This window comes from Thunnus albacares, chromosome 20 (genome assembly GCF_914725855.1).
Source record: "Thunnus albacares chromosome 20, fThuAlb1.1, whole genome shotgun sequence".
Lineage (NCBI taxonomy): Eukaryota > Metazoa > Chordata > Actinopteri > Scombriformes > Scombridae > Thunnus > Thunnus albacares.
This window is the reverse complement of record NC_058125.1, coordinates 16,351,837-16,372,469: the sequence shown is the minus strand read 5'-3', so window position 1 is coordinate 16,372,469 and position 20,633 is coordinate 16,351,837. Positions and strand designations below refer to the sequence as shown.

The window sequence follows — 20,633 nt, the reverse complement described above, 5'->3', positions numbered from 1 at the left end:
TATATAGAGGCCTGGAGAGGTAAGGTAGGTAAAACTATCTAGTATTCCACAAGAAAAAAAAGCAAAAAAAAGGAAAAGTCTGAAAAAACAACCCCATTTTGTTATACAAACAATTTTGTATAACAGAAATATTTTCTTTTTCTTATCCTTTTAATCATCCTGTAAAAACAGATTACAGTTTACATTGCACCATTACCAACTGTACACATGGGTGGTAATTTACAGGCAGAATTTTTAGATTTTCCTTAGAATTTACATAGCCACTGGGTGGATAAGTTGGAAAACCTACACCACACAGGGCCCAGTTAATAAATTTGATTGATTATTGGAACCATTCCTGGACCACTATAAAAATGTCAAGAAATGCCTTTAAGTGGTAACCACAACTTTGAGTCATAAACTTGTTCTTATAACAACATTATTATAACATTATTTATTTAAATTTATTCTGAGATCAAGTGATTAATTTTATTTATATTGGAATGTCAGGATGCTTATTCAATAATTCATAAGACTTTTGTTAGTTTTGTTCTGCTTGTGAGTTTACTTTTATATGTGTGTGTGTGTGTATGAGAACTTGGAGTGTTGAAGTTGTATGAGAATGTTCAAAAACCCAACAAAAACATTTAAATATATTCAAATCTGATTACTTTTGGTCCAAAGAAATTAAAAATGAAAATGAAATGATTCACCACAATTCTTTCCCTGGCAGGTTTTTGTTTTTATTTAATTCTATTTTTTTTACATGATAATCAAATTTAGAGAAATATCATATTCATCATTTAACTGAAAGAAGAAAAATATAATGAGAAAAGTCCAAATAGAAAATTTGGGCATTCTTTTGGTGTTTATTAAAAAAAATTGAGGGGTGGTGGTGTGTTTGGGGGGACTCGAACATCAGAACTTCTAAGCTGTTTCTCATTATTACTTGCATGCAACAGCAATGTTATGAAGTCGACATGAAAAAAACGTAAATAAAGTAGGAAAAATCCTGAAAAAACACACTCTTGACCTCTATAAAAACCTTGAAGAATATTCTATTACGTCTTATAATATTCTTCGAAATGAAAACGAGAGCGGCGGGGAGCCAGGTGCGTCTGTAACAAAGCCCCGCCTACGTTTACCTTAAATGTCCATTGCACGGAAATATGATTGGCACAGGGCTACAGCTGCTCGCACGGTGAGACATGGCGGAGTTTGTAGCCACACAGAGAGAGCTCCTGAAGAGTTTTTACACTTTCCAACATGTCGAAAGAACTTGATTTCGGGACGACAGTGTCTTCGCAGCGTATGCAGAGCGGAGCTTAAAGAGGCAGAGACGTCTTTCTTCTTTTTTTTCTCTCGGGAAGGACGGAGCGGCGGTTGGGAAAATGTGTTGTCATCTTCGTGCAGTCAACAGCCTTGGGCAACAAATATGGCTACTTCTTGTGTATCCTCCAATTCGGGTTGAGAACCGTCCCAACTGGGCCGAGCGAGATAGTTTCGTTTACTCGCGAAAATAGTCCGAAGTGAAGTTTGACTAACCAGAAAGATTAAGAAGCTGGATTTGTCCCGAAACTGGTTTCGTTAAGCCGAAAAGGGGAGCAGGGGAGCGAGGAGGAGGAGGAGGAGGAGGAGGAGGAGGAGGAGATGGAGCCCAAACATAAAGAGTTACTGGAGAAATGTTACCAGAACTTGGTGGAGTCGATAACAGATGCGGGCCAAGTCGTGGATGTTTTGGCTCACTGCGGGACCCTCAGCCAGTCTGAACGCTACGAGCTGGGGCACAACTGCTCCTCCAACTCGGAAAAAGTGGACCTTCTCTTGAAGATACTGATAAGTAAGGACAGGGACCATTTCGCAGAGTTTTGCACGGCTCTGGAGAAGACGCACCCTCACCTGCACTCTGTGCTGCTGGATGGCATCGGGCCAGTGGATCATACAACTGGTGAGAAGAAAACCCGATTGTTTATTGCTTGATAATTACGGAGACATGCATCGTAGTGCTGGAGAGAAAGGGCAACATGCATGTATGAAAGTAGATGGAAGCTTATTACAGTGATGCATAGTGTGGTTAGTGTCCTGTATTTTGATTATGATCCAACTTGTTTTCGATCTTGCTCTGACCATGATCTATCTAACTAACATTAGGGGTATTGACCATATGACAACTTGATGAAGGGCATGACTTTTCCTTTGGGCAAGTAATAAAGAGAAAGAGAGAGAGAGAGGGAGAGAGAGGGCTGCACAATCATGTGACCTGATGCTTATTTAGCCTACACTCTCACTACTGTGCTTGTTTCCTTTGCCATGTCACTAAAAGCACAGCCTGTTAGCCTTTTGTGAAAGTATTTAATGGACCTAAAAAGACCAAAACAATCAATGCAGTGACAGGCAGGGCTGCCTGAAGTTGTGTGTGTGTGTGTGTGTGTGTGTGTGTGTGTGTGTGTGTAAATCAATAACCCACTGTCAAAGTCAAATGACTGAGTAAAGAATTAAATGTGTGTTAATGCACAAAAGGGGCAGTGACTTACTTTAGAGTGATGTGTTTCATTTGTGTCTTAAAGCAACTGTGCATCTTTTTAATCTTATTGTATTGTAACATAAAGGGGGTTTGGTGCTGTACCATCACCTTGTTTTCAGTGCTACAGTAAGATTAATTTTATTACTGGTTTGCAGTGTGTGCATAAAAACTTAATAATTAAAACAACACACTTAGAAGAAAAAAGCAATCCAAGACATAGTCCACATAAGCCATACATCCTTTGTAAAATACACAGAACAACTACACAGCAGCGTCCAGCAGTACACTGAGAAATAACTATATTACACATTGATTTATTGATAGATTTATTGTTTTAACACAAGACATGCTTTATTATTTCACTCTCGTCTCATTGAACTTGACAGCAGTGATTTTTGTTTCTCACATGAAAACAAACAGCTGCTTGATAAAATGTCACATATCTCTCAGGCAAAAAAAAAAAAAAAAATATTTTCATTATCTGCTGATTATTTTCTTTACTGATGAATCATTCTGTCCATAAAATGTCTGTTACGATTTCTTCCAGCCAAATATGACATCTTCAAATGTTTTGTTTTGTCTGATCAACAGTTCAAAATCCAACAATATTCAGTTTAGCTATGTATCACATAAAGAAGCTTCAGATTCTCACATTAGATAAGCTGCAGCCAGTAAATTTAACATGTTAAAATGTCAACAAATGGCAACATTTTTCTTTTAAGAAATGGCAAACGATTATTTGATTATCAAAATAGCTGCTGATTGACTCTCTGATGTTTGACTAATTGATTAATCGCTGCAGCTCTACATATCTGCTGTGCATTCAGTGTAATATGAGGCTAATTTTGTGTTGCTTGCTCACAATAATGCACCGCCTTCTCCCACCCTGTGATGAGTACTCCTAAATATGTTTTTCTTCCTCACATCTAAATCCTAAAGCTACATAAATACTATGGCTGCTTTTATGATGCTAATAAATTCATCATCAAAGTCTGCATAAACCAATCCAGTCATGATTTTTTTATCCCAACTTTTCAGTATTGCTTTGAGCACTAAATCCTTCATTCATATGTATTATGTATACGGTAAACAATATTCATCAGAAGTAATGTCTGCACACTGGTACATGGCCCTTGCTCAACACCTCTACTGCACCTTTTGCATTTCAAGAGAAATATTTGCATTGCTCGTCAACTTTGTTCACTCTCTGCTATCGTGTCATACTCTGAGCTGACTGGTTGAGGTCTCAATTATGCATTTATTCTCTTCTCATTATTTATGAGAGAACTGGAGCTGCAGAGTGAGTCCATTTTTCTAAGCTTTTTCAATTTTGCGCTGCATTTCACAATCGTGCACCAAGTCTAAAAGCTGAGCACTGATATGCTTTCTGCTGCTGAAGGGAGGGATATACATGAACATGTCCCTGTTGGTAGTCACACAGGACACAAATGGGCTGAGCTGCTTTTTGCTACTGGGCAGACAGGTTCCTCCACTGCACAGCCAAAAGAAGGGCCTTTCCCAAGGAAAAGAGTAACTTGTTACAGCTCAAAGTTTCTAGATAATACGCACCCTCAGCAGCGTTGTCGTACTCCCAAGTCACCCAAAATCCCAGAGGGTCAGAGAGGTACTTCATTTCTGCGCTCAAAACAATGTTAGTAAAACAACAGCAGAGATGCTAAATGAAGCAAGAATTTCACTGTGATGTGATTATGATGCATGCATATACAGCACTTTAGAAAGGTGTACGTCCTGGAGGATGTTTGTTTTTTAATAAACAAAGATATTCTTTAGTTTTATATAACCATAGCTTCAGGGCTTGACAGCAGAGACCTTTTGTTTACAGATTGCTCTCACCTTCTGTTAAACAATAATAAGACGGCAGCATCTCTTAAGGGTGTGTGTCATGGCTGACGTGTTCTTGTTTGTGCTGTGTCACTGCAAAATAAGACTGGGCGTTTTGTTAGTAGGAGAGTAAAATACACAATGTTGCTATGCTATTATTTCCTTCATTCTTGATTTTAATAGGGAGAGAGAAATTAAAGAATTCTTCCAATGAACTTCAGCAATTACCATGAACATTAGATAAATGGAACAAGCATTTTATTGCAAAAATAAAAACAGTTTTTGGCTGTTTTGTACTTATTATTGAGCATCATTATGCTTTATTTAGTTGTAGATTTCAATGGTTGCTTTTTTTGTACAAGAAAAAAACTGAATTTAAGACTTGATCTCAGATAAAATTTGTAATTTGTCTCATAAACATACAGTATGGTAGTATATGTACCTTTTTTATGATGGAAAAAAGACACCATTTAACATGGTTAGTCATGCTCTCCATACTCCGCTGTTGTGAAATACTTAGCTAACTTTTTCACTGGAAATATTTTGACATCTCACAAAAGCACTGATGTAATGGGATAAAATCACTGGCTTACTAATCTCTATAAAGAGATATCTGCATATGAATGCAGAATCTGTGGGCAACGGGACAAGATTTTGGTATTGGAAGCGTTAGTAGTCCTATTGACCAATCACATTCGAGCGGGCTTTGGTTGCATGCAGGTAAACAGTCCGTGTGGAGAGCGAAAGAGGCAGAATGCATTGGTCTTAGCTTTTTATTAGCTAATTTTAAGTTATCTACACTCAGAAAACTGTATGTATTTGAGTTGTTGGCTGTTGCTCGGGACAAAACGAGACATTGAAGGTTGGGCTTTGGGAATCGGTGATCGTCATTTTTCACAATTTTCTGACATTTTATAGAGCAAATGACTAATTGATTAATCAAGATAATAATAGACTTCACAAATTCGATCTTTGCTGTAGTTTGAATTTTGGCTTAAATGGTTAAGTTGAATCATGTTCCCTACTTAACTGTAAACTTAAGAAGCCAAATGGTCAAGACTCTAATCTGTCATCAAGGGCAATTTTCTGGAGCAATTCAATCAATAAATGAGAAAAGAAAAAAGACCTTTATAGATGCAGTATAAAATATGTTTGAACCTTTACATCCAAATGATATTTAACTTATTAGAGCTGTCAGATCTGAGTAAGAATATGTGCCTGTTTTCATAGAAAGGGCACAGTATTCAGAGTGTGGTGCTCCTGTTTTCAGCTTTTAGAGAAATATTGTTCCAGTGCAGCCTAAATCTTTACGACAATAGACAGTTTCACCCTGTTTAAGTCTTGTGCTCGTGAACATTTTAGGTACAGTACCAGTCTAAAGTTTGGACACCTTCCCGTTCCCTTGAATGAGAAAGTGTGTTCAAACTTTAGACTAGTACTGTAGGTCAGTTCAAAAAAAGTTCCAAAGAGCACCAAGTGGCTGTGACTGTAGAAAAGAGATCAACCTAAATGAGATACTTGATTGGTGGGGGTCAGACCGCAGCAAGGTCCAGGTCACATGACTTCCACAGAGCAGAAAAGTGAGTGGGCTATGACACAGTGAACCTTGCCCATTGAGACACTCTCAGCTCAAACAGAGTCATGGGAAACTTAAGCTAGAACGAGAACAAAGAGAGCTTGATCCATGGGATGCCACGGTTCCTGAGGCACATCAGTCTTTTCTTTTTTTTTTTCTTTCAGTCCTTTGCTGGGAAAAAGAGGGGTGAGCCACGTTAGCTGGGTTCCTTCCAGTCTTAATCAAACTCATAGTCTCCTTTAGCTAGTGGGAACTCAGCCAGCCAGGGATTGATTTAGAGTACTGGGACGTGGGTAAATAGAATCGTTTGTCATGCTCTTGCACCGAGTCGAGTGCTAGACTTTACATCAGGGGTAGAAGTTGCTGATTTAACCAAACCTTAAGCTGCTCGCCCCACAGCCAAGTTAGATCTCTGTGAGTATGCACTGCTGGCTGTTTGATCAAGGCTTGTGGAGCCTGTTAAACATCTAGAGCATCATTTAAAAAAAAAATCCTTTTTTCTGACAAACCTTCAGGTTGAAATATGTGTAGGTGCTTATTGGATTCACAGCGGGGAGTGTTGTTGAAACAATTTAACCAACAAAACATGAATCAAATCAAATGCCAAATATTCGGTGATTCCACCTGCTTCTTGTTTTACATAATTTTCAAATTGAATATTTTTGGGGTTTTGGACTGTTATTTGGACAAGATATCAAATTGGTAATTTTTTAAAAATGGTTTTCTGACACTTTATGGATTAAATGATTATATCCACTTTGTATATGTTTTTTAAATTTCAGATTATTGTCCAATCAATAGAAGATTTTTGAGGCTGACATCAATATTTGAGATTGTAATAAATCTGTTAATGATACATTGGTCAATCGTCATTTTTTACATGACCACTTAACAGACATTTATGACAAGGATCCATATTTGATATGTCCGGGACATTTTGAAGTTGAAGAATAACTTGTGTATATATTAATAACTTGTCAGTGCTCTCCAGTGAACAAACTGTTTGACACTGTTTTGGAGCTGAAATGATTAATCAACTAGTCGATTCACAGAAAATTAATCTATACTATTTTAATAATTGATTAATAGTTAACTTTTCAAGCAAAATACCAATTATTTCCTTATTTCCTTGGGATCATTTTATAGAAAAAAACGATTAATTGAAAGAATACTCTGCAGATTAATCAAAAATGAAAACAATCCTTAGTTGCAGCTCTATGCTGTTTCTAATTGACCTCAAACATATCTTTGACATTTCTGCCGACAGACTGTACGCATGATATATATGCAGGAAGCCATTGTTGGCTTATCCTCGGTTCTGACTTTGGCGGCCTCTAGTAGGATGAAACAAGACACTGTGGCAGACAGCAATGCATGCCGCTATCCCTAGATTACACCAATTTTCACTGTGGTCGTCTAATGTTTCTACAAACAAAAATGTATGACTCGGAATAATACAAAAGATACCATAACCACATAAAACTCCTACACATATTGTCTTTTAATTGCTTATTCGTTTTAACAGATTTACTAATGATGAACACAATTGTTAATTTTAGGCTTTTGGATTCTCTTCAAGAATTACTTTCACGTCGGTTTTTCAAATAACATGATCTTCTCCATAATGCTTACAGTGTTGTACTCGGGCTGCTTTTCTGTACAGTTAATTGTGAATCACTGTAGGCTATAAAAGAAGGGGCTTTCACAGGGGGGACTGTGTGATGTTGTCAGAGGAGATAAAAGGAGAAGCTCTGAGGCTGCAGCCTCTTTGGGGCCCTGGCTAGTCAGTATTCAAGCTCCCTGCCCAACTGATAATTAGCCACACTCTGCTGTCAGCCCACAGGCCCGTCATCCCAAGTTGGGGAAAGTCCCACCTTATTATGCCTCCAGCTGGCCTTTTTTCAGTAAAGGCCCCTGAATGTAACCCAAGACGCAGAGCCTTGATGTACCATACAATGCTGGAGATAATCATCTGACTATAATGCAGACATGGTCGAGTACACTCGGAGCTGACTTTAATGTTTTGTTCACCTCACAGGGTCCACTTACAGCGTCTTGTCCACCATGCCGTCGGACTCCGAAAGCAGCAGCTCTCTCAGCAGCTTAGGTGAGTGTGGCGCTCATGGCGGTACGCAAGTGTCAGGTGTAGTAATGTCGAAGAAAAAAACGTTATCTTCCTGGAAAAAAAACAATGAGCGTTCTAAGGGACCGACCACTGTTTTATAACTCTGGTCGCTCCCTGTTTAGACTCTGAGCACATGCATGTGATTACACAGATGTGACAAGGATTTAGAAACTCTCAACACACACACACACATACACACACACAAACACAAACACACTCATAGACCTGTTTCATTTAGTCATTGTCTGAGCGAGAGAGAAACCGAACTTTTATCAGTAGGGGAATTTCTGTGTGATATATTCACAAGCACCGAGGTTAATGAGTACAACAGCGAGGTAGATAAATGAGGTAGAATATTAAACTGATTTAGGTTGCAGAAATGCCAACAATAATAAAAGTGATACAGTAAGATGATGATTAAGGTCGTTCCTTGTTAACTAAATACATGTAGATGTTTGGACTAGCAGCCACCACAAAGAGCTCTTGCCTCTGATTAGTTTATATTCATACCATGTAAGTTTAGTCTTTGCTTCCTAATTAGATTTGACTGTTGAACTTTGTGAGTTCAAGTTTTCATTTTGTCATTTGAGTTTGCAAGTTTTCAGTAAAAAGTTGGAAAAACACGGACTACAGAGTTTTATTAAGTACACATGAGCTATACACTTGCCCTTAAGTGGGCATTTTCAAGAAATAGATGATGAAGCTGCACTGATACCCCCATCGTTTGAGCTCTGTGAACAGCACATGCCACCAGTGACATGCTAACTCACACAGGTACGCCTGGTCAAGCCTCCTCCCCTCCACCCGCCCACATGGACAGCCACCAGGTGCAAGAGAAGATGGAGACCGTTCTGTTCCAGCTCCGACATGTGACCCGTGAGCGGGACGAACTACGCAAACGTCTGGCGCTCTCTTCACCCGGAACCACCTTCGATGACTGCAGGTACTGTTCTGATCTCATGCACCTAACTGCCTGTTTTCCAAAACAAACATTGACTGAAAGGCGTAGTGATCCTGTGTGTACTTACACTCTGTGAATAGAGGCATTTTGCCTTGTTCAGCTTTTAAAAGCAACAAAAAAACCCCAAAAAACAAGTGAGCGAAGGTCTTCGGTGATGCGAAATTGTTTTGAAATACGCTCAACTCTCAAGCACCAAGTTTGTATGATGTTCATCTCGCTGTTGCTTCCGTCATCCTCCCATGTGGCGTCTTAAAACTTGATTTTGATGCATTGCAATGTTGTCTTTGTTCTTTCCCTCTTTTGTGAAACAGACCTAACTCAAAAGCAGGTCATGACTACGAGCGTCTGAAGCTGCAGTGCATGAAGGCGATGGCAGACCTGCAATCCCTGCAGAACCAGCACAGCACCACCCTGAAGAGGTGCGAGGAGGCTGTGAAGAAAGCAGACTTCTATCAGTGAGTAGAAAGCCTCCTACAGGTTCTTTTGTAAATTTTTTAACAGACAGTGCATTTATGCTGTATGTATACTAGCCCCAGCCTCCAGGGTTTTAGCTGGTATTCAGTTCCTCCTCTGACATATTCACAGCAGATTGCACCAGAACAGATTTTATTTTTGTGAGAGTAATAGGGATGAAGCTTTTATACCAGTCCAGACGCTGATGAGTTAAGCCCTGAAAAAATCCTTGCAGCCCCTCATCAATTTAATTTCATCTTTGTGATTGTTTAAAAAAAAAAAAAGACTGTTTGTATTGTCTTCTTAACTGAATAAACCCTGAGTCGTCTTTTTAAACCAAATGTTGAGACCAGAGACTGAATTACTTCTCTATAAGTAATACCCTTCTTAAAGAGTTCATGCCAAAGCATGCTCTGTAATCATCATCTGAACCCCGTGTGCATGGCACGGCATCTGTGCCATGAGGATAATGCTATGAACAGAGCATTTGTTTTCCTATGAAATAAGCTGCACCGAGTTGACGTGAAGGGGAGGCTGGTCCATTTGTGTGATTTAATGATGCCATACTGTCTCCAAAGTGTAGGGAACCAACATCTGGCCCCAATGCAAACAGACAGATGAAGGATTATTGCCATGTTTAAGCCTCTCCTTCTGGGCTATGTTTGCACATCAGAGAAAGTCTTTATTTATTACTGTCCTGTCTGTCTCTGCACTTTTCCATTCACACTAAACATCATCCTCTGTGAATGGGAAGCCATTTAAATCACATTCATTCCAGATCGATGAATAGATCAATAAGTCACTTAACACATAGGCTAGCATTAGCACTCGGTAATCATGGAGGATTTTGTTGGTCCTCTTAGTAATTTGTGTTTGTACAGTTACAAGTTAATCAGCATTACATAAGATGGTGTTTTACTGTTAAGATCAACACAAAACTAATTTGCATCTTATAAGTAGCATGAAGAGCCTTGAGTGTGATATTGAGACCAATTATCACACTCAAGGCTTTAAAGAATTACCATGCAATTATTTTGCTCCACAGTACCTAAGTAGTGTATATCAGGGAGTGCGAGAAAGTTCATAAACTAGTTTCTGAGAGGATAAGGCTGGCATCATTCGATATTTTGGTTGTTGTCAAATCCCATGAATAGACCAAAACATACGATCCATATTCCGTTTTTTATCATAGAGGACCGAAGAAACCAGAGAATTTTCACATTAGAGAAGGTGCAATCAGAGAATATGGACATTTTCTTCTTGTGATTTTGAGAAATTTGAAATTTTTCTCTTCAAATGACTGAGGCATTAGTTGCTAGGCGGCAACTAATTGATTAATTGCTGCAGCAATTTTCAGCAATGGATTAATACACATCTAGTAAGTATTCATGGGTGCAGGACGGTGTATGTGGGATCAACTCAGAACAGACTAAAGTGACCATGTTCATCATAAAGTAAGAAAGCACAATCTGTAACAATGTGACTTAGAAATGTAACTTTTGGAGCTCTGTGGCACAGAGAAAAAAGTTGTATCAGGCTTTGACTACATATTAAATTCTTCGTAGTCAGATCAATTATATTTTTGTATGACTACAAGCGCTATGAAGCTGATTTGAAGCATGACTGGCAGCGCTCAAAGTCAGATGGTACTTGCTGTGGTATCTCCTCAGTACACTACACAGCCGCCTGGCGAGCGAGCACACCCAGCTGAAAGAGGAGCTGGAGGCGGTGAGACAAGACAACATCCAGCTGGTCAGGGAGCACAACCATGTGAAGCAGGCCTGCGAGGAGCTGAGGAGGCTACACGATGACGACCAGAGAGAAGTGACCGACATGAGGATGCTGCACCAGCAGGTACTTGCGCAACTGGCGATCCCACCTACATTTAGGCTCACACACCTACAGATGTGAATACAGATGCATACACAAAGATACAAAGACGCATACTGTTTGCACACACTAGTACTCAGACACTCGTTTCCATTTCAGGATGCCCTTGAGATGCAATCATTTGGATCTTGACATTTGAGACAGAAATCAATTTATTTCTCTCTCGGTGACCATTACTTAAAGGAGGATGACATCGTTCAGAGAAATCGGGTCAGACAGTTTGGTCTTTCCATGTCTTGCATCGATCAAAAAAATTCTTTTGAATTAGACGAATGACTTAACCTGTGTCTTTTACTTTTGCTCTGTCTGATACATTTTCAGCCTCGCTAGAGTCAGAAGGTCAGATCATTAAATGTCTGCATTATCTTACATAACGAAGAGTAGCGTCTTATATGGCTCTTTGATAAGAGGGACAAGGATGTATGCCTCATTGTCTCCAGAGCTCATGTCACCATTAGGTAAAATACTGTTCAGCGTCAGTCAAATTAGGAATCAAATCAGCTCAGTGATGTCAGTCCACAGTTGATCTTTGGACTGACATCAAAGTTGTTGGATGCCGGTGACAAACTACTTATTTCCTCTTATGTGAAACTTGTCCTGGTTTGTCCTTTTTAGTTTTTTGGCACTCAGTCCATGATTTGAATCATATGCTATAATAATTAACTAGTTAAAAGGATACGTGTACCCTGGTCTTGACCAAATGATACAATGTTGCCTTTCAACGTGAATCAGCTTTGTGTTCACGCCGACTTATAAATAAACCAAGAGTCATAAATAATGACAGACAGATAGAAAGTGAACAAATGAGGTGTCTTGTACCGTATCAGTGCCACAGTCCTGTAGTAGCTCCAGTTTACATTGACAGTACAAACAAACTACATCAGAGTTTGCTTTTCAAGCTTGGGCCACACCTGAGTTCAAATGACAGTGATCACAACAGCCTAAACTAACCAAACCAACTGAGCAGTCACACCAAATGGGTTATATCTCAAAGCGTCCTTTAGTGGTATGCAAGTTAATGTACATACAGCATGAAGCTAGAAGCTTTTCTCTCTCTCCTCTATTTATTGTAGAGTTGCTAGTGTAGAGGCAGACAGGAAATTAAGGTAGAGAAAGGGGTCATGATATGCAACAAAGGTCCTCAATTAGAATCGAACTGTGGATGTTGTGGTTATGTGGTCTGCACACTAACCATTTGGCTACTGGGCCACTAAGCTTTTCTCTTTATTACTTAATGTTTTGTTAATTTTATCTCTAGCACTAAGAAACAGAGTTGCCACCAACTTTTCTGAAAACAAAAGTTTGTCAATTAAAGTCTTGCTCTGGCCTGCTACCTCAGCACACAGTGGATGGCCTAAATTTTTAGTTGATTGCTTACTTTCCTATGCCAGGACACTGTTAACTTATATTTAAGACTCAGTTATTTACAGCACCAGTCAAACTTTTGTACATACTTTCTCATTCTAGTGAATGGGAAGGTGTAAGTGTGGTGTATGTAAGTGGAAATGAATAAGGTACTCCTGAATGACAAAACCTCATTTTTATATAATAACGCTGAAACACTCAGTCCATTACATTATTTGGCAGTGTCCCTATTTTCCTACTGTAAATGCACCATGATATATGATACGAGTTGTCCAATTGTGTGCCTCTAAATTAATACGGCACCTGAATGATGTAATTTCTAGGTGATGAGAGAGGGGTCATCTGATGTCCTCAACAAGCTATACGACACAGCTGTGGACAAATTGGAGGCCATGAAGAGTGACTATGAAGCTCTGAGAAAGCGCTACAACGAGAAGACGGCCGGACACAACGCAGACCTGAGTCGCCTGGACCAGACTGAGGAGGAGAACCATCGGCTACAGAAACAGCTGGACATGCTGCTGAAGCAGAGGGACGCTGCCATCCTCTATCAGCAGCAGTACTCTTCATCTATAAGAAGGTTAGACCGGAAACATCTGACGTACAAAACCAGCAGCACTAGAAGCTGAAGACACATACTTGGCAGCTGTAAAAAAAAAAAAAAAAAAAAAAGCCTAATGATTAACAGCAGCAAACTTTGCTACAAACTCAGTACTTGAGTTTAATGCCAAGGTCAGATCTGCACATGACCAAGTGCTTAAAACATTCTTAATCCAAGGCAGATGAAGCTTTGCAGATGGGCAGATGCTTTCCCATTTTAACTTTTCCTTTATGATGCGGAGACTGCAGGCTTGGTCACTTGCTGTTTTTGCTTGTCTTGTGTTCTTATATGTTTTGCCTTTTTAACACAACACAGAAAATATTCATCTGCAAATTTGTAAAGAGCTGTAAAACCCAACACATTCCCTATCTGGTACAGATTTGACAACACACAGCAAGAACTGTCCAAGGCCGCAGCCCAGAACAAGGAGTTGCAGCGAGAGATGGATCGGCTGCAGTCGGAAGCGACGCGACTCAAGACCCAGCAGCTCAAAGCGGTAAAGGACTGTGAGAAGTACAAGGAGGAGCGGGACTCTGTGATCAACGAGTACCGCCTGATCATGAGTGAGCGGGACCAGGTGATCAAAGAGGTGGACAGGCTTCAGACCGGGCTGGAGGTGGCAGAGGCCAAGTTGAAGAACACTTCCTCAGAGAGGAGGGTGGCCAATGAGGAGCTAGAGGCTCTTCGACAGGTAAGAGCTGAAACAGGAGCTCCTTTAGTCCCAAACAAAGAAAACTGTTCTGTTTCGATTGTTCGATCATATTTGAAAAACACATTAAATACATGCTTATTGATTAGTAAACCTGTCCATTAAAACTGACTTATTGCATAATATCTGTAATCTACTGTGGTTAAGCTGGTTACTGCTGCTATGATCATTAATCTAGGCAACACCCAGTACTTATTTAGGCTAGCCAAAAAGTAATCGTGTCATCATTGGTGTTAAAAGGCGAGATGAGTCAACCAGTCAAGAAAGAAAATTGGAAATTGATGTTTCTTTTTAACTGGCCACAATAAGTAAAAATGATGTTGTAAGAAGTCTGTTGTGGAAAATCTTCTGATGTGCCAGTAAATCTTCAGGTCTCCCACAACATTTTATAAAAACCAAAATGACTCAGATATATTCAGACTCAAAAAACACACTTGAAACTGACAGAGTTCAATGTGAATAGGTTTACTGCGCGTCAAGTGGAAAACAGAGCAAACCGAGGCTTCGATCTCAGGATGAGAAACTTAATGCAAAATCAGACATCATTTCATATACTATTCATAACTCCTCCTGCTGTCAAGCCTATTCTGGGCTCCAGCTTTTTATCAGTTTCACCTGGCCTGAAAACAATGGTGTCTCAAACTTCCCTAAAATCCAAAACAGTAAAATTAGGCCTGCTGGCCTCTTAATTACACATCATAAGCAAATAACCAAAACATCATGTAACTGATTAACCCCTCTGTGTACTGTCTCTATAATGATTGTGCACTGTCATGACTATTTACTCAAGGGAAATTATTCTCCACAAGTCTTTATAATCCTCAGTTCTTCACCTAATGGGACATTTGTTGTTAGTAGCACCTTTTTGTTCTATGAGATGACATGAGAAAACATTTTATTGATCCCCCTAAGAGAAATTCTAGTGTTACAGCTGCATAAGAAACCAAAGACGTAGGCACAGATAAGTAGGAGAAATCGTACAAAATGAAAATGCTTTATACATGAAATAAACTTCATATATTGCAGTGGAACAGAAAATTGAGACAGTTATGAGTATTTATTCACGTTTGATCTCTATCGCTCAGTGGTTTTATGTTTTTGTGATATGAAGGAGCTGGCCTCAGCACTTGTGGACAGGGACCGGGCGATCTGTGAAAAAAACGAGCTGCTGGAGAATTACTGCCACGAGGTGAAGGACAAGGCCGAGGCCCAGAAAGAGCTGAGCCAGGCCTGCAAGGACATCGAGACGGTGCGTGAGGAGAGGGACGTTGCCCGCAAAGAGAGGACAGAGGCCATCATCCAAAGGGACCAGCTGCTGCGAGAGTATTACCAAGCCAGACAGGTAACCAGACAGACGGGAGATTTATCATTACAAATGCAGGGATTGATTTATTCTTCTGACAATAATCCCTTCATCCCATCTCATATAGTAGTAGTAAATGTTTTTTTCAGCAGCTGGCAGGTTTCCACACATTGATTTTTTTTTTTTTTTTTGGAGAAACGTTTGTATCAGCCATCACACTATGTTTCAGTCTGATTGCCAGATTAATTGCACTGAAAGTCCTGAGATTCCTGCATTAGGAAATTACCAGTAATTACTGTGAAAAGGCTCTCTCTGACTTTGAAGTGCACAAGAAAACTGCACTGCTCCAGAAATGGATAATTAAGCCGAACAACAGAACAGTAAAGTCTAATGGAATTAATTTAGCCATGGACTTAATTAATACTCTCACTACACTTGACAGTCTCTCTGCTGTACATTTATTTAGAGCGAGAGAGAGAGCATGCGCTACAGATACACCGGCAGACTGTGAGACTCACATTCACTGTATTATACCTGACACACTTCAACCACATCACTTAATCCAATCTATCAATGTTACTCATTTAAATACTTTTACAAGACATCATTTTGCTTTTTAGTTTATAGCAACTACAGTTTAATTGAGACATAGTTTATGGTTAAACATAATGAAAAATGGAATCTTAAAGTAAGTTATGTTGAGGTTTTTCTCTCACCATGTACTTTTTGTTTTTACTTAAAGGCATGTAGTAAAGCATTCAGAGCAGAAATATCCCTGCTATAAAAGGAGATGCATCAGTGTGGGTGTGTCTACATGTACAGGTGTGAAAATTAAACACAATCCTGGAGATCCAGTTTGAGCAATGCATCACTTGGTTTGAAAGTTTAACATACCTTAACACTACACAGCTGCTTATAACACTATGAGACAAGATTTTACATCTCTGGAAAATGGTAATGGACCACACTTGTGAGGCAAAGAGAAAAATTAATGATACTCATGATATAAAATAGGAATTTGCACTTGTAGGTATTTGATTGGCCAATGCACTGTGTTGCTGGATGACATTACATTGCAGGACTACCCTGTATTCTTTTTGCCAGAGACCTCTACATCGGCACCCCTGCTATCTGTCAATGCAGGGGTATCACTGAGATAAATAAGGAGGCTGTGTTTTTTGGTCTTACCACTGCATCAGGTGTCTCATACATGTGGTGGAATAAAAATAATTATTACAGAGAAGGAAAGTCAAATAAAGCCAAGTTCTTCAAAATCTGTCTACTGTTCTATATGTATATGTAATGCCTACATCCTTTCTACACTTGGACAACAATCAACTAACATGCCCTGCTACTCCTCCAGCAACAAGACTCTGCCACTCTGGATAAAGAACGAGCCAACAAGGAGATCGAGATGCTGAGGAAGCAGTACGAAGCCATCTCTCAGGAGCTGAAGGAGGCCCTGCAAGAGGCCGAGGTAGCAAAGTGTCGACGAGACTGGGCCTTCCAGGAGAGGGACAAGATAGTGGCAGAGAGAGAAAGTATACGGTGAGGCCACAAATACAAATCACATGAACACAAAAGATGATGTCTTTCTTATATAATATGTTTACTTGAACTAAAATAGATTTGTTTACATCTTGTGATACCTTGTGTGCATCTTTCAGCACGCTATGTGACAACCTGAGGCGAGAGAGGGACAGAGCTGTGAGTGATCTGGCAGACGCTTTAAGGAATCTGGATGACATGAGGAAGCAGAAGAATGATGCTGCACGGGAGCTCAAAGAACTGAAGTAAGTAATTACTCCACACTTATTTTTTTTCACTTCTTGCCAGGGTTATACCATTTTTTGCACTATTTCTAGGTCTAAAACTTGAATATTATTTGTGAAGTTCCACTCATTTGATGGTCTGCGCTCCTCTTGTTTGGGGATCCAGAATGTAGATTTCATATCAGATCTTTTTGTGCCATCCAGGGGAGGAATTAATACACCGACTGAGAAAAGTTCAAATTCCACCTAAAGGTGACTTGTATTTATTTAAGAACTACACATTTCATGTTTCCTACAGAGAAAAGATGGAGGACCAATTAGAAAAGGAAGCAAGATTTCGTCAGCTAATGGCTCACAGTTCACACGACTCGGCCATCGACACGGACTCAATCGAATGGGAGACGGAAGTTGTAGAATTTGAGAAGCACAGAGTAAGAACCACTATGAATCATTTTTTCAGATGTATATTCAATAAACTACTTAATGTGCAAACTGCAATGATATTAATTTTAATGTCTTATTTCAGGACATGGATTTGAAAGCACTTGGGTTTGATATTGCTGAAGGGGTAAATGATCCTTATTTACCAGGAGATTGTGGCATATTTGTCAGTAAGGTGGATAAAGGAAGTATTGCTGAAGGAAGATTAAGGTAAACGTCCCACTTCTTTTTTCCTCATCAGTAGTTTTCTGTGACAAATTTCGATTTTAAAGACACTCACTGTTCTCTCTTCGCAGGGTGAATGATTGGTTGTTGAAAATTAATGATGTAGACCTGACCAACAAGGATAGGAAGCAGGTGATCAAAGCAGTGCTGAGTGGAGAAGGAGTGATCAATATGGTGGTTCGCAGAAGAAAGTCACTAGGAGGACGCGTCATCACTCCGATCCAGATAAACCTCGCTGGGCACCAAGGTCAGCTCCATCAAGAAATAAACTTTACTATTAACATTTAAAAAACACAGCAAATTACATGTTTAAAGATTATTTAACTGTATAGATTTGTATAGAATTCATTCTTTTTCCATCTTACCTCTCAGACTGTGGCATAGGCCTGGAAAGTGGAGTGTTTGTTGCCACGTTGGCTCCAGGCAGTCCAGCTGTCAGAGACGGTGCTCTTACTATCGGGGATAGACTGTTAGCTGTGAGTATGCTGGCAAGATTTTGTTTAAGTTATTTGGAAAGTAATGATGCTCATTTAAGGCCATGCCACTGCTATTGATGGGCCTCTAGTGCCCTCTACTGTACAATGTGGTGTTTAAATAAAGGAAAACACTGTTGCTGGTTCCCAAATCTACACTATATACTAATACTATATTATACAGTGTACATTCACTGCACTATTTTTCATTGTACACTTTTTGGCTGATAGTATACAAGAAAGTTATGTATTTTACCATTTTTTACTAACAGGAAATAATACAAGACGAGCAGTCAACTGCAGCTTTGGAAAGCTCCTGCCAGTATCAGATTTGGAAAAACCAAAATGTTTTTCTAAAGATTTTCTGACTTTGAGATGTTAATGGAGCTTTGTCACCACTGTTCACAATTAGTTTTTTCAGCCACAAGCAGCTCATCAAATCATGTTTGTTTAGTATGCATTTAAACATCTTTGACTAGTTTTCACGCTTTTCCAGTGTGAATGTACTTCATACTCAAAACCAAGTTAGAATCATATACAGTATGGACATTTGTGAACTCTGTAATTCCCATACATATGACTCTGTGAGGGTGACATGCATAATATACTATGTTGTGTATGGAGGCAAAGACATTTTTCTCATCTTATTTTTTTGTCCACTACAGATTAACGGAATCACACTTGATAACAAGTTGCTCTCTGAATGTGAAGCTCTACTGAGGAACTGCCGTGATTCTCTCAGCATCTCCCTCATGAAGGTGAAGTCCTCAGACACACATAAAAAAGTACCACTGCAGGGAAAAGATTAATTTACCGTGTATGGAAGTGTCATTAAACCTGTAATCTTTTCAAAATCAGTAAAATATTATTAAAGCAGCATTTTAATCATGCTGTGTATAATAGTAGTTCATTATAAATCTTAATTTCAACAGCCTCTATGAAAATAAATTGTAAAAAAAATCATTTATAGTGCTGATATTACTAATTAGCTGGTCTTTGAGTTAGTGTTCATTGTCAACACTTCACTCACTCAACCATCCAATTTTGAGAAACAACAAATTATGTTTAAAGAAAAAACAGCAGACTTTTATAATATAGTAATGTGAGGAACATATTTAGACCTTTTTAATGATAGAAAGGTGCAAAGGTAGCCCTTGTATGCTTCAATTCCATAACACTGAAAAAACAACAGGTATTTGATCACCTCCCTTTGTCAACAGTTCCTCCCACAGAGCTGCTCCGGCCAGAGTTTATTTGAAAGTTTGAGAGATTCGGAAAAGACCTCTAGGCTCCAGTCCTGTGAGATCCACGCCAGGAACTGCAGGAACTCTAAACACAACTGCTCCAAGCACAACTGCTCCACACAAACAGACATTTGCAGCTGTGACTTGAGCGGCAGGGACGATGACGCGTGTAAGGATACAGGTGATTCTCTGGACAGCAGCAGCGGCAGCATTCATTGCCACCACAAACCCTTTTCCAACAGCTCTCTACACTCCCGCTCCCTTTCTCACCAAGGAACCCCCTCCTCCTCCTCCCACAGTCCCCAAGAGCCCCACCCAGACTTTTGCTACAGGAGGCAGGAGCTCCACCGTCGCCCCTTCACCTTCACCCCCGTGCACTCCGACTGCAGCTCCCCGCAGAGCGCTGCGGACCAAGGGCAGAGCTCACCAGTGAAGCCCAGCGGAGGCACGTGGCCAAAAGTCATAGCGGGAGCTTCTGTTCCAGAGTTCCAGCTCTCCATCTACAAAAAACCCAAACCCAAACAGAGGAAGTCCATCTTTGACGTAAATGTTTTCAGGAGACCTGAGGCACCTCCAAAACTGGACTACATGTCTCTTTCCCAGTTGCCCAAACACTCACCACAGAGCTCAATATCTGAATCTACTACAACACCCCCCACCCCTCCAGCCAGGAGCGACTCGTTCAGGTTCAAGCATCGCCAGCAGAATAGCTCGGCATCGGACTCGACCATCGCCACCAGCGTCCCCCCAGTCTCCCTGGCCCAAGCTACAAGCCCACAGGAAGAGGGAGAGGCAGGAAATAAGCTCTACTACACCGATGCTCCTCCAGGAGAGTCAAAGGTAGGCGCCAAGAAACCTGCGGAGGAAGAGGGGAGTCGACGCAGGGCAGAGGAGCAGGAAAAGAGGAGGTACAGGCCAAAATCAGCACCGGCACTACGGCGAAATGTGACTCCTTTACACATTCCCGTTCCAATGCAGGTAACTGAGATGATGTCCTAACCTGATCTGGCATGCTTTTTGACACGTGTATGTTTATAGTAAGCCATCTGTTTTCTGTTTCTAAATTTAGTGGTTAAACACTTTTCCAATTAACTGATTAGTTGACAAAACGAAACATTATTTCACCTTCATAATTAATTAATAGTTTTAG

General features: G+C 40.0%; 1 protein-coding gene across 3 annotated transcripts in view; it reads left to right on the top strand.

Annotated features, from left to right (window-relative positions):
- Positions 1-999: 999 nt before the first annotated feature.
- The window catches only part of LOC122970752 (disks large homolog 5-like), a 33,235-nt gene continuing 13,601 nt past the window's right edge, over positions 1,000-20,633 (top strand). The window contains exons 1-16 of one of the 3 annotated variants that reach the window (XM_044336939.1): positions 1,000-1,927; positions 7,960-8,028; positions 8,836-8,989; positions 9,319-9,462; positions 11,131-11,314; positions 13,039-13,295; positions 13,695-14,007; positions 15,137-15,367; positions 16,692-16,876; positions 16,996-17,121; positions 17,399-17,531; positions 17,627-17,751; positions 17,838-18,013; positions 18,139-18,242; positions 18,905-18,997; positions 19,460-20,461. In XM_044336939.1, coding sequence (XP_044192874.1) covers positions 1,630-1,927; positions 7,960-8,028; positions 8,836-8,989; positions 9,319-9,462; positions 11,131-11,314; positions 13,039-13,295; positions 13,695-14,007; positions 15,137-15,367; positions 16,692-16,876; positions 16,996-17,121; positions 17,399-17,531; positions 17,627-17,751; positions 17,838-18,013; positions 18,139-18,242; positions 18,905-18,997; positions 19,460-20,461 — 3,594 coding nt within the window. In that variant the 5' untranslated portion in view covers positions 1,000-1,629. Of the gene's footprint in view, positions 1,928-7,959; positions 8,029-8,820; positions 8,990-9,318; positions 9,463-11,130; positions 11,315-13,038; positions 13,296-13,694; positions 14,008-15,136; positions 15,368-16,691; positions 16,877-16,995; positions 17,122-17,398; positions 17,532-17,626; positions 17,752-17,837; positions 18,014-18,138; positions 18,243-18,904; positions 18,998-19,459; positions 20,462-20,633 lie in introns of all 3 variants that reach the window. The other 2 variants (XM_044336938.1, XM_044336940.1) reach the window with 2 other exon arrangements.